Genomic DNA, 17,213 nt, shown 5'->3' with positions numbered 1-17,213 from the left:
GCTTGACCTCGAAACCCTCCTCTGAAAGTTGTTTTGCGAAATGTGCCAAATGTGCCTCTGCCCTGCGGGGAATAGAGTGCGCCCATGGCTTTGGCTGTGTCCGTGTCCTTTTTTAATTTTTCAATTGCAGTGTCCACTTCTGGGCCAAACAATTGCTGTTCATTGAACGGCATATTGAGCACTGCCTGTTGTATCTCAGGTTTGAAGCCAGATGTGCGCAGCCATGCGTGCCTCCTTATTGTCACAGCAGTATTTATTGTTCTTGCAGCTGTATCTGCTGCATCCATAGAAGAACGTATTTGGTTGTTGGAGATATTTTGCCCCTCTTCAACCACTTGTTTCGCTCGTTTCTGGAATTCTTTGGGGAGGTGCTCGATGAGATGCTGCATCTCGTCCCAATGGGCCCTGTCGTATCGCGCTAGGAGTGCTTGCGAGTTGGCGATGCGCCACTGATTTGCAGCTTGTGCTGCAACGCTTTTCCCAGCTGCATCAAACTTGCGGCTCTCCTTGTCCGGAGGTGGTGCGTCGCCTAAGGTATGCGAGTTGGCTCTTTTACGAGCTGCTCCTACGACTACTGAATCTGGTGTCAGTTGTGATGTAATAAAAGCAGGGTCTGTGGGCGGTGCCTTGTATTTTTTCTCCACCCTTTGAGTTATTGCTCTGCTTTTAACAGGCTCCTTGAAAATCTGTTTAGCCTGCCTTAGCATTCCCGGGAGCATGGGAAGGCTTTGATAATGGCTGTGGGTGGAGGACAGGGTGTTAAAGAGGAAGTCATCCTCAATAGGCTCCGAATGTAGAGATACATTATGAAATTCGGCTGCCCTAGCTACCACCTGTGCATATGCTGTACTGTCCTCAGGTGGTGAGGGTTTAGTTGGGTACGACTCTGGACTATTGTCCGATACTGGAGCATCATAGAGGTCCCATGCTTCCTGATCATCCTGGCTCATGGTGGTATGAGCTGGTGATTGTGGTGGAGTCTGTGCCGGTGATACATGAGTTGACTGTGGTGGAGAGGGTGGTGGAGTTACCCTCTTTACCACCTTTGCTTGTGGTGGCTTGTCTTGTTGTTGGAAGTCAAGTTTCCTTTTCCTTCGGATTGGGGGAAGAGTGCTGATTTTCCCTGTACCCCTTTGGATAAAGATCCGCTTTTGCATGTGATCTACCTCTGTAATTCCTCCTCAAATCGGTGTCTTTTTAGTTGGGAGGACAGTGATTGTTCCTCTGAGTAGGAACTGGTTTTTGGTTCGGTTGCTGGGTGTTTTGGCACCGAAACCGTGTCTTTAGTTATTTTCGGCTCCGACGAGATCTTTCTCTTTTTCGGTGTCTTGGCCTCTCGGTGCCGACCATCTTCGGTGCCGCTATCTCTGTGCCGAGTAGCTTCGGTGCCGCTATCTCGGTGTCGAGCCTTTTCTGCACCACTCTCTCGGTCCCGAGATTGCCGCGTGCCTGTGTCTCGACCTGAGTCGGACGACTTCGGCACCAGCTCGCCCTTTTTCGGTGCCGATGGACGGTCACCTACTTTATGGGTTATGCCATGGCCTGTTGGCAGAGGCGTCCCCTGGGCTTTGTCTGTTTTTTCGTGTGATCTTTCTTTCGACGTCTTACTCACGGTTGGTTGCTCGTCGACGTCGAATTCTTCGGAATCCGATTCGCGGAAGGAGAAAGTTTCTTCTTCTTCCGCCTCCTCGAACCCTCGTTGTCCTGTCGGCGTGGAAGCCATCTGCAACCTCCTGGCTCTTCGGTCCCTGAGCGTTTTTCTCGACCGAAACGCGCGACAGGCCTCACACGACTCTTCCTTGTGCTCGGGGGACAGGCACAAGTTACAGACCAAATGTTGGTCTGTATAAGGATATTTACTGTGGCATTTAGGACAGAATCGGAACGGGGTCCGTTCCATCAGTCTTGATGTTGCACGCGGTCGGGCCGACCAGGCCCCGACGGGGGATCGAAAATACCCCGAAGGGTTACCGGAGCTCTTTAAGGCTCGGTGTCGATTTGCCCTAACTATCCCGATACCGAACGAAACAATACCGACAAATTTTCCGTTGATTCTGACTAACTTTCCGACCCGAAACACGGAGCGAAAAGGAACACGTCCGAACCCGATGGCGGAAAAAAAACAATCTAAGATGGAGTCGACGCCCATGCGCAATGGAACCGAAGTGGGAGGAGTCCCTCGGTCTCGTGACTCGAAAAGACTTCTTCGAAGAAAAACAACTTGTAACACTCCGACCCAACACCAGACGGCGGACTATGCACAGCATGTGTATCTGCAGCTACACATGCCACCGAACATTATGTTTTTTACAACAGACATTATTTAAGAAAAATGTTAGAGAGAAAAGGTTGGACAGTTATTAGACCTGGGAAAAAGAGGCTAGAAAAAGGGCCATGAAAGAGGCCAGGAATATGAAAAACAAAAACCGTCAGCCTTATAACTGAAAGAATATAGCGACGCTAAAAAAAAGAACAGAATATTTAACAGGGAGACAAGGAATTTAGAATGACTACAAATAAAATGTATCCCTCTCAGTCAGAATATGACACACGACAGAGGACTACACAGGGCGAATTGTTGGAAAATCTTTTGGACAGTACTCCGCCTTATGTTCCCGTCCAGCCCAAGGGCTCCAGTGCAAAATGATAATGTTAATATCCCTAATCTCATTCCTCATGTTGCTTTTCCTCCTCCCCCTGGATCTGCCCCTCATGTCCCCAATGTTGGTCATCAGGTTCTTGACCCTCAAATATTTAAACCAGCCCAGACTATAAATATTTCTCCCAACCCAGTCCCTATACAAACTACACAAAATGCTGCTATACTAAACACTACAACAGGAGGAATACATCAATTGAATAGTACTCAAAGTATAATGGTGACTCCACAGATTAATTCTAACATGCAACAAGGAACTATTTATTATACTTCACAACAGTCACCATACATCAGTAACAATGTTAAACCTGAGAAATACAAGAAGCGACACACTCGTCTGTGAGACACACTTCAGACACCACTCCATTTGGTGTTCGAAAGGACCCCACGGTGACGTTTTCTCCCATTAGTTTGCAAGATGGTGTCCTCTCTGAAGGAGAAAGAATAAGTAGATCCCGAACAAATGGAGCGGCCTTGGCAGTCACTGTAAACAGGTGAATGACTGATGCTCCATATACAAATTCAGCCATCATTTTACATGATTTTAAAAAGTATAATGATTTTCAGCAATATTGTCTTTTGGACTTGATATCTAAATGGATCAAGGGGGAGTGTTTAACATGGCCCCTTTTGACAGACTAAAGGCAGTCAAGGAGCAGAATAGCCAACTAATGTTTCCAGATAAATTCATTAATAACATGCAAAAGGACCTCTGTGACTATTTAAAATACTGAAAATACTTGGCCAACTAAGAGCCCGTCAGAATTCCTAGTTATGGCCACATATTAGAAGAATGTGTTAAAAAACAAGAAAGAGGTTTGTGATAAGACAAAAAGGATTTGAAAACAAAACCGTTAAAGCCACAGGCTTTCCCTAATCAGGCCCAAGATACAGTACAGATGGAGAGGGCAAGAGGATGTGGACGGTGGGTTGGCAGAGGACAAACAAATACTCCTGCGCAACAGGGAATGAAAGTCATAGGATATAATACCTGTGCATATTGTAAACAAGAAGGGCATTGGAAAGACACTTGTCCAGAACTACAAAATTCTGGCCAAGAAATGCAGAGAGGAATGGGAAATAGGAGAACACAGGGAGGAAGAGGTGAACCATCCAGACAAGATTTTGCTGCACATTCTCAACAACAGATGCGCACTAATTACTTTGATACAACACACATGGACCGATCATATGTGGTAGATGACCAAATAGACAATATGGACTATGGATGCCCACGAGAGGGAGTTCGCAATTCCAGTAGATCAGCGGGAACCGTTTGTAGACATGCAGGTGTGTGGTGGAGAGCAGTTTTCTTTGTTAGACACTGGAGCTAACTGCACCTCCGCCATCCTCAGCCATCTTCCTGGGGCTCCCCTCTCTGGGTCTATTAACACTTCACTTGTTTTTGCTGGAATGCCCGTACGAAGTCCAATATCAAAGCCTCTGGATGTTATTATTGGACCTTACAGTTTCCCCCATTCATTGATTTTCACTGAACCCTGGGATGAAATTGTGTTAATACTGGGTTTGTTAAAGAAAGTGCATACTCCTATTTATTGTTCCCCTGATGGGAGTATCTGTGACAATTGTTAATACTTCCATTTCAAAGAGTTAACTTGTTCTTTTTGCATCTAATTTACTCTAACAGTTGTCACATATAGATCAGCCTCTTTGAGCTACAGGAAAAAAAAGATTTGGGTTTCATAAACATGAAACAGGTCAGGATACGCGTTAAAGAAGGCGCATCTTTACCCCTCATACTACAATACACGTTATTCCCTGAAGCTAAGGAAGGACTTTTTTCCCGTAGTACAGGACCTCCTTGATAAGGGAATTGTGAAGGAGGGTTATGGTAGTCTCTATAATACTCCCATACTTCCTGTCATCAAGAAAAGTCCTATTGGACAACAGACAGAACAGATTGGTTATTGACCTGCAAGTTATTAACAAGATAGTAGTACCACAATACCCAGTTGTACACCAGATGTCACTACACTGTTCACATGATTTCACCAACTGCCAAATTTTTCTCTGTAAAAGATATAAAGAATATTTTCTTTAGTATATCCACTGCGCTCTAAAAAAGGCAATTGGACACTTTAAAATTACTAGATGGCAATATTCTTTTACAATACATTGATGAACTCCTCATTGCACCTGACACACTTGAACAATGTGAACAGGCCACATCAGAATTGCTGTCACATTTAGCCACACATGGAAAAAAAGGTCTCCCTATCCAAGTTGCAATATTGTCAGCAGGGGGTTGTCCTATGTAGGGCACCTCCTGTCGAAGGGGGGGTAGAAGACTAGACTCACAAAGAATATCAATAATTTGCAATTTAAAACACCCACAAACACAGAAAGATGTTTGAGGTTTTATGGTATTACCTCATATTGCAGACAATGGATACCTAATTATTCGCTCACAGTGAAATTCTTGGTTGCCCTCACTCTCAAAGATGTACATGTACCGACCACTTGGAATGAAGAAGGTGAAAGAGCCTTCTATGAATTGAAAAAGGCTTTGTGTAATGCACCTGTGTTAGGCACCCCAGATTATCAGAAACCATTTATCCTATTTGTACATGAAAACGAAAGTTGCAGCCTTGCATTGACAAAATCAGACGGAGACAAAAACAGCCATGTGCTTATGTTTCGTCCAGTTTAGACCCAGTAGCACGACAGTTTGCCACGTTGTCTCAGGACTGTAGCAGTAGTGGCTACAGCAGTAAAACAGAGTGAAGTATATGTACTTGGCCATCCATTAACAGGACAGCGAAAAATACTGCACAAGCCAAGTACAGTACCATGTATGTGACAGGGACAGTTAGATGGTTACCGCGTACCCCATGCTGTAGATGTGCTACTGAATAAAACACAGACACAACATTTGACAAATGTTAGGTTGACAGGCTACAAACTCACTTTGCTTTATCCGTGTATCTCAATACAGAGATGTAATGTTTTGAACCCGGCAACTATGTTACCTTTACCTAATGAAGTGTTAACAGAAGAAATACATGACTGTACTAGCAGAACATAACAAGAGACCAAAGGTAGAGTGGACCTCACTGACAGGCCATTGGAAGAGTGGGATGGCGAATTGTATGTTGACGGTTCCTGTTCAAAATTATCTGATGGGACCACAGTTGCAGTCTATGCTGTTACTACATGACAGACTAAAGTTGAGAACAATAAGATACTTTACAACTCTGCGCAGGCCACGGAATTGATAGCCTTGATGTGAGCAGGTGAATTGAATGATGGTTTAAAGGTTAATGTGTACACAGACAGATAGTATGCTTTTGGTGCAGTACCTTCTTTTGGCAGATTGTGAAATAAGAGGAGGTTTATGACATCTAAAGGAACACATACGTCATGATGAACTCATTGTAAGGTTGTTAAATGCTTTAACGTTACCTGAGAAATTGGCTGTGGTTAAATGTTCAGTTCATGAGAAAATTGAGAATGATGTAGGAAAAGGAAATGCATTTGCAGACAGGACAGCGAAAAATACTGCACAAGCCAAGTACAGTACCATGTATGTGACAGGGACAGTTAGATGGTTACCAGAAGTTGGCATGATGAACCAGACAATAGATTGTGCAAAGGATATTCAGGACGCAGCTACTCGGGAGGAAATATAGTGAAGGATGTTTGATAGACAAGGCAAAGGAAAGGAGATAGATGTTACATAATGCTTATGTGAATGCCATAGTTTACTCAGCACATGTACATGCACACATTAGCTCTCAAGGAATAGTAGATACATTGGATCAAGTATGGCATAACAAGAACATACCAAAATATGCACATTCTCATATAAAAAGGTGCATCATATGCCAGACATACAATGTAGGAAAAGGCACTCTTGTCCCTAAAGGAAATTTTGCACCACCGGACTTGCCATTCGAAGTCCTGTGAATGGATTTTGTAGAAATGGAACCAGTGACCAAGAAAAGGTATAGGTTGGTGGTAATATGTGTCTTCTGTAGTTAACTGAACAATTGGGTTCTATCCATGAACAGGTCAAAGAGGCACTGCCCAGGAGACTTGAGGGCTCTGGACATTCCATCAAGCCAGGAGATTGAATCTTTGTAAGTAATTTCCAAAAAAAAGGCGCCTTGAACCCAGGTGAAAGGGGCCCCTGCAATTTTTCCTGGCCACCCAGACTGCTGTGAAACGTGATGGGAAGAATAACAGGATTCATGCATCACGTGTAAATGTGTACGGCCTTTACCGTATGACCAGTGAGTATTAGACAATTACCCAGATACTGAAACTGAGCACATTCTGTACCAAGTTCCTTTTGGGAATGGGAAAGTAATTTTAAATGGTGAAATCAGGACACCAGCTGACAAATCTTCTCCCCTTGAATTTTTTGATTCTGAGATATATGGACATAGACACAATTTGAGAAACAGGGTACGTTGAATTATAAAGAGACTTAAAGGAAGAAACAGTCCCAGGAGGGACTGCACCCCATGCCAGTGTTCAAGACCTGCCAACGTCCTTCCCAGTACATAAGCTTGCCAGTGGGGCCTGGAAGTAAAGGACACTGGGGATTATTATATCTTTTGTCTGTTAGAGTAGATAGGGAAAATGGCTATGTATGACAATATCTCGGAGGAGAAAAAGGTAATGAACAAAGAAAAGACGGGGTATTGTAATATTTGATGCACTAATTTTTATTTGTTCACTCATATTGCTGACGTTTCTATTACTTGAATGGTACAAAATGTTCGCCTCCTGGAAAAAAGGGCTGTTTGTGGAAAATGGATTTCTTAACTTGGCGTGAGGGCTCCATTTTGTCTAACATTTCAGTTCCATTTGTTCTGTGCTACGAGCAAAACTGTATGTCTTCAGCAACCCTACTCAATTTTCTTTCTTGCAAATGTGCTGGTTTCTTAGAGTTGCTTTCGAAACTTTGCAGATGGGCTAACTGCCCCATGTTCTTAGAAATGTTCTGTGTTTGAACATCCTGTTCTTGTGGTTCAAAGGTGTTACAGGAAATGTTTGCTTGAACATGTTTGGAAATTAAGACACATGTATAGTGTGGTAAAGTGTTTTTTCTTTGCAGTAAAGACATCAAAGGCTGAGGGAGAGGTCAGTTGCCTTGGCCAGAGAGAATCAGTCATTGACACTCTTTGGAGGTGACCCGCTGCAGTGAGTAAAATGCTCTCTTGAAGCATAATCCGAATCCTTATATTCTAACTTGTAGAAATTCAGCCTCTTACATGAAGAGGCTCGTAAATTTATTTCACAAGGCACACCACCCAGGTTCAGGAGCTCTAATACTGGCAATCTTAGGCATGGCTTCTGACACAGGTCTGAGGGATCAGAAGGAAAATATCAGGAGAATCTACGATGAAGATATTTTGGTCCTGCTGAGTGAACAGTATTGTGTATCATATAAAGGGCCTAAAAACAGACTTTTCTGAATGGAATTTAGTAACATGCATTGTCACCAATTCAGATTTAAGCTGCCTTCTGGAGGGAGAATTTGTAATACATCAATAAAAAAGTGTGCCTGCACACCAAGTTTAGCTCCAGTGCCTCCAGGCAATATTTTCTCCAAGAACCAAAGCACAAGAAAACAGGTGCTGCAGGTACAGAGACCAAACAAAATCTTATGTCATCGGCGTTTGCATAAACATAAAAGCAGTAGGAATACATTAGGGCTGCTAACAGAGCACATACATTCTAAACATAGCAGGGCTCGAAGTACAGACATGTGGACCCCACAAGTTACAGATCTAACGTGAGACTTATAAAGGAAAAGTGAGATTGCCTGGACTCTGTAGCACAGAATAGATATTAACCATCTCAGAGCATAGGATGTTACTTCCATCAGCAGGAGGCTGAGTTGAAAAGTTGGATGGTCAAAGCTGTCAAAGGCATCCAAACGATCTCAAGGATCAGTGCCGTCAAATAACACTTGTATTTGTAAAGCGAACCTTCACCTGCTTGAATCTTGGTGCAAATAGGTGTTTATTATCACTCAACCAAATGGTACTCATTTAATTGACCTCAATTGTATAAAAGGCTAGGTGGCTCAGTGGAATTGTAACCAATGATCCAGGGTTTAAACACCATTCTTTAAAAAAGGAAGCTTTAATCCACAGAGCCATTACACTCCGCTAACACCTCCAGGGTCCAATGTGAGCCTAATATTGTCAAGCACAGCTACCAATAAGGCTTCTCTATTAAAGTAACAGAAAACAGAATTAGGAAAATCCATTGAAACATTTTGATGGTTCACCAAAAACAATTCGCGTTTTTAGGTCTCACCTACCAGGCACCTCAAGCTGAGTGGTTGCAATAAAGACCTATTGTCAGATTACATTGGGTTTAGAGTCAGTGCATTGCTTACTTTGGTTGGTTTTGCCACTCTCATTTGCTTGCTTTTTATTTCTTTGCTTCAGTGTGATTTCCTTCCTGTCTTTTGCTTATCCTTCCCGCAGAAGAATAGCCTCCTTACTTGTATCGTCACTGCTTACTTTTCAAGTACTACTTTTTTCTTTAATGTTCAGAATTCCCTGAGCGCATGTGTTTTCCAGCTGTCTCCCTTGTGTACTTCTCTTCCCCCTTCCACCGCTCAGTGTTGTTCTCTCTCACCCATGTACTTCCCTCGCCACTTCCGTGTAGCGCTCGCCCTCATGTGCTTCTCCCCTTCCATACTCCTGTGCCTCTGCATTCCACCTGCCTGCTCCCCGCTGCTGCCACACTTCCCAACTAATTGCTACCTCCTACCTCCACCGCCTATTTTTTTTTTTTTGCCCAATGTATTTATTTTTTGCAGAGGACCAGACAACAAATTGTTGCCAGTCCATCAGTCTTAAAAACGCATTTGCACAACTTCCATTTTTTTTTTTTAAACCGATCTCAGATTGCTAAATTTTAAAAAAAAACGTCACCTGTGTGATTTTGTAGGCATGCATACATAATAGAGTATTCATGTGTCTACAAGGTAATGTGGCCACGTCATTGTTTTTTTTTTTTTTTTTTTATAGATTTTTGCCAAGCTGCACAGCATCTTGCCAGTGCTTTATAGCATGGCTAAAAGGCATTTTCAAAGACAATTGGCCCCAAAGGCAAGACCCATTGGCTTTGCAGGTGCTTGTTTTATCTGCAGGATAGGTTTTTGGTTTTCTCAAATAAAATTGCATGTTTTGCTATAGAAGGAACAGCAGCAGACTCTAGGGCACTATTGAGAGAATAGTCGACGCTCAGGAAAAGTAAATAAGAGACTTGTTGCAGGTGTGCAGATAGGCGAGCATTCCCCTGACTTGATCGATTTGAGATTAGGGGTGGGCGGTGAACTCCACTCACAGTTTGTCCCACTCCGCTTAGAGTGCAGAAATCCGAAAAACTCAGCTGAGCTGAGTTTTTTTTCCTCATACACACTCACCAACATTAAGTTGGCGGGCGTGGAAAATCTTACTCAGACCACCTCTCAGTGAGATTTCTCAGCGTGGGCGGTCACGGATGGTCACTACCGCTCACGTTGAGAAATCTTCCGTAGAGAAGGTGCCACTCTAGCAGAAAATCTACTCAAGTGGCAGAAAAGAAGCAGGGCCCCTTGTGATTTCTCAGCATGGGACAAACACCTGGCTCTAAAAATCAGCGCAAACGACATGACCTAATGCACTCCACCGCTTGCGGAACTCCGTGTAGCGCAGCAGAGTTTTTGGTCACTTTGCAGAGTTCCGCAAATTCCACCCAGACCTAATTGAGACTGTTTGACTTCCTCCAATGTTAAAGACATTTAGTGGCACAACGAAACCTGAGGGGGCCACCCTGCAAAGTACATGGAGGGGACCACTCCAGCCTACCACCTACCACTTTGCCCCACTGACAAAACATCTGATATATTTTGAACTGTGTACTGTGCTGGCTGCTCTGCCTACTACTCTTTTGGGATTTTGCAGTAAACGTGGAACCTGCACATCAATTGCCTGGATACCAGTAGCACCAAAAAAAAAAAAAAAGCGTTTTTGGCGACAAAACGCTAGCTTGCAGCATGTAAAAGAATTGATGGGTTGGCCAAAATGGTTCGTGTGAAATCAGTTAAATTTAAATGAGACGAATGTGCAGCGGCAGCGTGATACTGTTTTGGAGGCATGGGAAAAGTAATACTTAATCCATGGTACAAAATTAGCGTTCATGCACACGAAACAACTTTTAAAACTTATGGCTCTGAAATGAAGTGGACTAACTACATGAAAGCTGCGTTGGTGTTTGTTTGCCGGTGACTTTGCATGCACAGGCCCAGACCATGGTATCTTGCACGGAGGGAACCGAGCAGCACAGAAAGTGGCCCATTTGTCGGTGCAGCTTCGACGGTCACCGGTGCAGAACTCAAAACGTTCATGTTTTCTGATCTTCTGCTGTAGTCACACAACTGAGGGGGTCCCTCCCGCACCACATATCGGTAGCTCATCATCGAGGCCGATCTGCGGAGTGTAATTAGGATGATGCGAAACAGACAAAGCCACCGAAGGAAGAGAAGTTCTTTTAATATTCCGTTTTAATATGAAATAAAGTTCAAACAAATTCAGTCAGGACAATCAAGTATTCATTGATACGGGATTGGTAACTTCATTTATAAGGTCAAATGAAGCTTCTGAGATAAAAGAAGAGGGGCAGACGTATACTCGATAGTATGTGTTGCATGTCATACATATGGATCCTTTATAGCCAGCAATAGTCACAGAATATTCACTTTTAATGTTTTTAGTTTAAAGTTTAATTCTTATGTTTTTGCAGTCAGCCTTCTTGGCGGTAAGCATGGAAGACCATCTTGGTGGGAAAGGCCCAAACTGCTTTTTTAAGAGGCAAACAGCAAGTGGTGTCACTGAGTTCTCAGAGAGAGATTCCAGGAATTGGCCTGATCCGTGGCAGCTTCCGGGTTCATCACAAAACAAGGAAGAGAACTTGCTAGATTAGAGTGGGGTAAAGAATAAGAAAGTCTATACCGAGGCATGTTTGGGGAAGCATACAACAACTAGGATGGAGAAGGTTAGTGCATGATGGTCTGACTAAGGAAGAGGAGTTCTAGGGAGGACCTTAATTGTCGTATTGGAGCAGGAGAATACAAAGTCCACAGACTGGCCAACAAAAAGTATAGTCACAGTGTTAGGTTGTATAATATTTCCTACATTATGAGGTTCCTGCGTTTCAGGTTTGTCCAACAGATCCAGCCATGTTAAAACATATTTCACTTGACGCATGAGCTGTGAAAAGGGGGTTCAGTAATTGCTATTTTTTATGCTTTGATTTTGAGATAGTATAAAAGTGTTGCAGAATATAATAGCAACGCTGCTAACCACCGCAGAAAGGTTGTCTGCATGGAAAATTCTGTAACCAGAGAACTCAGCCATGGGAGTGGACATGGCTGTAGCCAGGCTGCCAGTCAGAAAATCGAGGATTCTCATCAATTTGTCACAAATAAAAGTGGTTCCGATATGAGATTAATAAAAAGTTTACATGTGTAAAAAGTTCACCATCTCAACCGATCAGTGTTCATGCATGCCCTAATGAAATTCTAAAAGCACCTACCGTGCTTTGTTGTGTCTAGACATGGTACATCCACTAATAAGAAGCAACATGGTGCATAACCCTGGGGACACATTGCTTTCCCTTCCTCTGATGACAAAGGAGGGTGGGGAAATACCCAGCTAAAGTATCAAAAACTGTCTCTCAGTCATAGTCAACACTCTGGGTGAAGAATTTACAAAATATCTGTAAAACGCAACAGGTTTACAAGAAACCTGTCTGGTGGGGACACCTGGGAAATGGCTTTGCCAAGCCTGGGGCAGTGATTTCCAGGATGGGGGCGCCAGATGTAGCTCCTGCTTGGTGCCAGAGACACAGACACTGTACTGTGTTCTGCAACGCTGCTGAGGTAGGAAAGATATCCAATAAAAATAAGTGTTTTAGCATCAAACCAATGCGACAAGCTCTCAAGGAACATCCTACTGTTACTTACAGCCGTCTCTTGCTCAGGCTCATGTCTGAAGTCCCAGGGGTGCAAGTAGAGACCTCACAAGTGAAGTGGATGATGCGCAGACACATTTCACAATGAGGTTACTTATTAAGTAGCAGCTGTTTCTGTAAAGTGTCATCCTTGTTTCTAAGCAACGCATATTTCTTAATCATACTCTGGACTACGTTTTCAGAGAGCAAGAACTTATATGACAAGAAGCTGGTGGAAAGGGGCATCTTTAGCTGAAATAATGTAAAAAAAAGGGTAGTCCGTACACTTATCATCCAAAAGAGATTGTACGCTTCTTAAAACTATACAATGAGGACATTAGAAATGTCTGCATACAGTGCCCAAAAACATTTCATGCCAAGAGCCAAGTAATCCGAAATGCTTCCTGTGATAAAGATAAGTAAATCCTCATCTGCAAATGAGAAACACAGTGAGAACCTACTTCAACTGCTGGTCTTTGGTGCTCCTAGTTTTTGCCAGAAACCTCTCGGCCAGCTTCTCCAGGTTCCGTGAGTAGTCCATCTCGATTTCTGCCTTCTTGCGGAAGAAGTCCTGCAGATCCTGCAGGAGCTGCACACGCAGCTCGCACTGCTGGTCCAGGCATTTCAGCTGCTCCAACAGCTGGGCACGGATTTCTGCAAGACAGAGTGGAAAAATGTGGTGAGCATAGTATTCAAGGTATGCAGCTCGAAGAGCCTGCAAGGATACAGGATGGCAAAAGGTAGACGTAGGGGCCACAGAGCTACATTTCCGAACTAACTGGCTCTCAGTATTAAACTTAAAACTTTTTATTGAAAGTACAAGGGAACCTTGATAATTTTGCAAGAAATCAAACATGTATGAATTTATTTTATGCACAACAACCATCAAAGTCACAAAGGAAAACACCCAACCTCCAGAGTCCAAAGAGTGCAAACATCCTATCTCATTACCTCACGCCACCAATCACAAAAACCATGATGCTGTGTCGAACAGCCAGTACCCCAAGAAGGGTCACATCCTAGAAGCCATGCTCAAAGAGTACATGTACCCATACCTAGTACCCTAAAGGGGCACTGACCTAAACAACTGTGCCCAAAGGGCACACACATATCTGGCAATACCCAATCAACACTGCCCTACTGGGACACTCACCCAACCACCTGTGCTCTAAGAAGAAACATCACACAAGGAGGTAAATGCAATTTGTCAGTGCTCCGAGAAAATGCTGCAACAAAAGAATTGCTTATGGTCCGTGTTAGAAATGGGGTTTCTGGTTGGCTGGGGTAAGCACCTCATCCAGGTATAACTCACCACTCTAGTCAGGGCGAGTGAGCTACACACCTAAGATAACCTGCACTCATCACCGGTAGCTTGGCAGTCAAGCTTATCCTTAGAGGTCATGTGTAAAGAGTTTGCAGAACACACTCACACCAGTGACACAAATACACCACACAGGAAACCCTACAAAGGATTGTATAGAAAGAAGTGCCTATGTTGTAGATTGTATATATATCTGTGCATCATAGGCCAAACATGTTATACACAGTAGGCACTGTCCACATTATGCCAAAACTGAATTTTTTTTTTATTTTTTTTTATTATAGTTCTCCTGATATGGAGATCATTAAAAAAACAATCCGTACCATCATGTCAGGGCACAGAATGCAGCAGATAGGTTAGAGGTACAACCCATACATTGCCAAGTGTCCCCAGTAATACATAAATCATGAAATATCACCATATATCACTGGAACACATAAATCACTGAATGTCACCTTATAATATAGAGAATACAGCGCTCCTGCACTCCTAGTAGGCATGTCCGGTAAGTAAGCAACCAGTACAGGCCTCAGAGGTACCTGTGGCTTATGATAGCTAGTATGGTACCAGTTGGAAAAAAATAAAAATAAAAAGGTTGCTTAGTGCAACAAGAATTATATAACTGATGAGGAGGCCTCACCCCGTCCTACTATCCAGGCCAGTAGCAAGGGGGGGGGGGGGGGGGGGGGGGGGGGAAGGAGCGCACACACATCCACAGGTATCCCAGGGAGACCTTGCCAGATTCTCCCACCATACGGGCAGCGGAATCCAGAGGCAGCTGCCCGCGAGTCACGTGGCTCCGTTCAGTGTCCTTCCTGGTGGCGGGACCCATTAGAGGATTTCTGGTGGCCCACAATCCTGCTTCCTGGCAGCAGGAGTCTGCTTGCAGGGTGACACTCCTATCCAGTCACTGACTGCAGTCCCCAGCTGAATATGGTCCAGTAGGAAAAGAGGACAGTGAAATGCAGTGTTGAACCGGCCAGGCACAGAGTAAAAAAAGAAAGTAAAAGCCCTCAACAAGCGCCATCTTGAAAAGAGGCAATCACCACACCCAGAATAAATATTAGGAGCAAGCGCTCCCCACTCACCAAGGAGTTACAAAGTAGGGTGCTTCTCAGGTGCTTAGGGACAGCATAAAGTGCGAGCCAAGTGCTAGTGGCCAAGGAGCAGGAAAATGGTGCCCTCTCCACCCTGGGCCCATTGGGAGGCACTAAAGGGAGGACACAAAAGGGGCAGGTAGGCCAGCACACAACATGAAGTTCAAGTGCCAGTCTCCCCTTAAACCACCCCCCCCCCCCCCAACACACACAGAGCCTTTTTCAGTCCAGATTCAGGGACAGGCTGGCAGCAGGGCAACATACAGAAAATTAATGCAGATGAGTCCTTTGGGCCACCCAGCAGAAACCAGGACAACAAAAGAGCAGTCCAGGTGAGTCCTTTGCACAGTTCAGCAGTCTCTCTGGCAGAGGTTCAGTCCCATTTCCAAACATGCTCTAAAAACAGGGGGCAGAGCCCCTCTACTTATACTCAAAAATGCCTTTGTTCAGGGGGTAACCTCAAAAAAGCCTTTTCAAGCTAAGCACAACACCCTTTAGACCCAGCCCTGTCTCCAGACAACAGGAGGGGGTAAATCAGTCCAATGTGTGAGGGAAGGACACAGCCTATTGACATGTAAGGTGTGAACAACTCTCCATCTCTCCAGCTCACAATGACTACCAGTATGCAGATGCCTCTCCTGTCACACCCAGCCCTTCCTGTGTTACAGCTGTCTGGAAAGTATGCACCAAGTGGAGCTGTCACTCTGCATCCTGACCCCGACCCACATCTGGGGCAGAGCACAAGAGAGTTACAAGCACAGAGAAATGGCCACTTTCTAAAAGTGGCATTTCTAAAATAGTAATAAAAAAATCCACCTACACCACTAAGCAGGATTTCTCACTACCATTCCAAACATACTAAACATGCCCACGCTACTCCTTATAGATCAGAAGATACCACTTAGACATATGTAAGGGCAGCACTCACAGCAGTGACAAACCAAATAGGCTGTTTGTCGATAGCAGGACAGGCCACACAATAAGGCACATGTCCTACTTTTTACCTACACAGCACCCTGCCTATAGGGCTACCGAGGGGGAGCTACCTTAGGGGTGATCTATATGTAGTAAAAAAGGGGGTTGCAGGCCTGGCAAGTACATTTAGATGCCAAGCCACTGCGGCAGTAAACTGCGCGCAAGCAGGCCCTGCTGTGGCAAGCCTGGAACAGGTGTGAAAGGCTACTTCTGTGGGTGGCGCAAGCTGCGTTGCAGGCCCACTAGTAGCATTTAATTTACAGGCCCTGGGTATAAGTGATACCACTGTACAAGGGACTTACAGGTAAATTAAATGTACCAATTAGGCAGTGCTTAATTTGTAAATAAAACATGCCGTGCCAAAAACCCTAATATTAAACACGCAGCTGCTGCAATTAAATGTGCGAACACGGAATACTGGGGCAGCGTAATCCTGAAGCCATCTTGGGCCTCTAAAATCCATTTGAAGCCACTCCCGGCCCTTCAGCTCACTCTTGCAGCAATCTACTTTCTCCCTTTGTGACGCTTTTTCATTTTTCCCTTCCTCCATCTTTCCCATGTGTCTTATGCTCGCAGCAAATGTTTGATGCAGAAGAATAACCCTCAAAAATAAGAGCTGGTGCTCAGCAAACACAAATTAAGCACTGCAATTAGGTGTAAGCCATTCATACCACGTTTTAGAGGTGAGAGCACATGCTCTTTAGCACTGATTGGCAGTGATAAAGTGCACAGAGTCCTAAAGCCAACAAAATGAGGGTCACAAAAATAGGAGAAAGACAAAACGTTTGGGAATAACCCTGCGAAAAGGGTAATTTCCAACAGTCAGCATACTCAACGCTCAAGTAACTGGCAGCACATCAAACAAAGAACATGGGGAAAAAGAGGAATTCACCCAACTAGTGGAGTATCGAGAAACACACAATCACCAGAATCTCCAGGACGTACAACCACCACACAGTGCTCCAAAAAGGACCAGCTGAGCAACACTAATGGAATATTTAGTCCCGGTCATTACTGCCCAAAGGTAAGCATAGAACAAGTCCCAAAATCATCAGCTGAAAAGATACTGCACACATTAATTCAAACACAAACATTCTAGGTCGACCTACAAGGAGAACACTGGCTAGAGGTGGAAACTTTGCACTGCTGCAGATCTTGGCTGCGTCCTCCTCAACACCTC

The 17,213-nt window shown here is 44.2% G+C and overlaps 1 protein-coding gene across 2 annotated transcripts in view; it reads right to left on the bottom strand.

Moving 5' to 3' along the window:
* SRGAP2 (SLIT-ROBO Rho GTPase activating protein 2) overlaps nucleotides 1-17,213 on the bottom strand; it is a 488,054-nt gene that overhangs the window by 330,597 nt on the left and 140,244 nt on the right. For both annotated transcript variants that reach the window (XM_069238579.1, XM_069238580.1), the window contains one exon: nucleotides 13,102-13,294. In XM_069238579.1, coding sequence (XP_069094680.1) covers nucleotides 13,102-13,294 — 193 coding nt within the window. The remainder of the gene's footprint in view (nucleotides 1-13,101; nucleotides 13,295-17,213) is intronic.

This window comes from Pleurodeles waltl, chromosome 6 (genome assembly GCF_031143425.1).
Source record: "Pleurodeles waltl isolate 20211129_DDA chromosome 6, aPleWal1.hap1.20221129, whole genome shotgun sequence".
NCBI lineage: Eukaryota > Metazoa > Chordata > Amphibia > Caudata > Salamandridae > Pleurodeles > Pleurodeles waltl.
The sequence above is the reverse complement of the archived record's forward strand: the minus strand, read 5'-3'. Positions and strand labels throughout refer to the sequence as shown.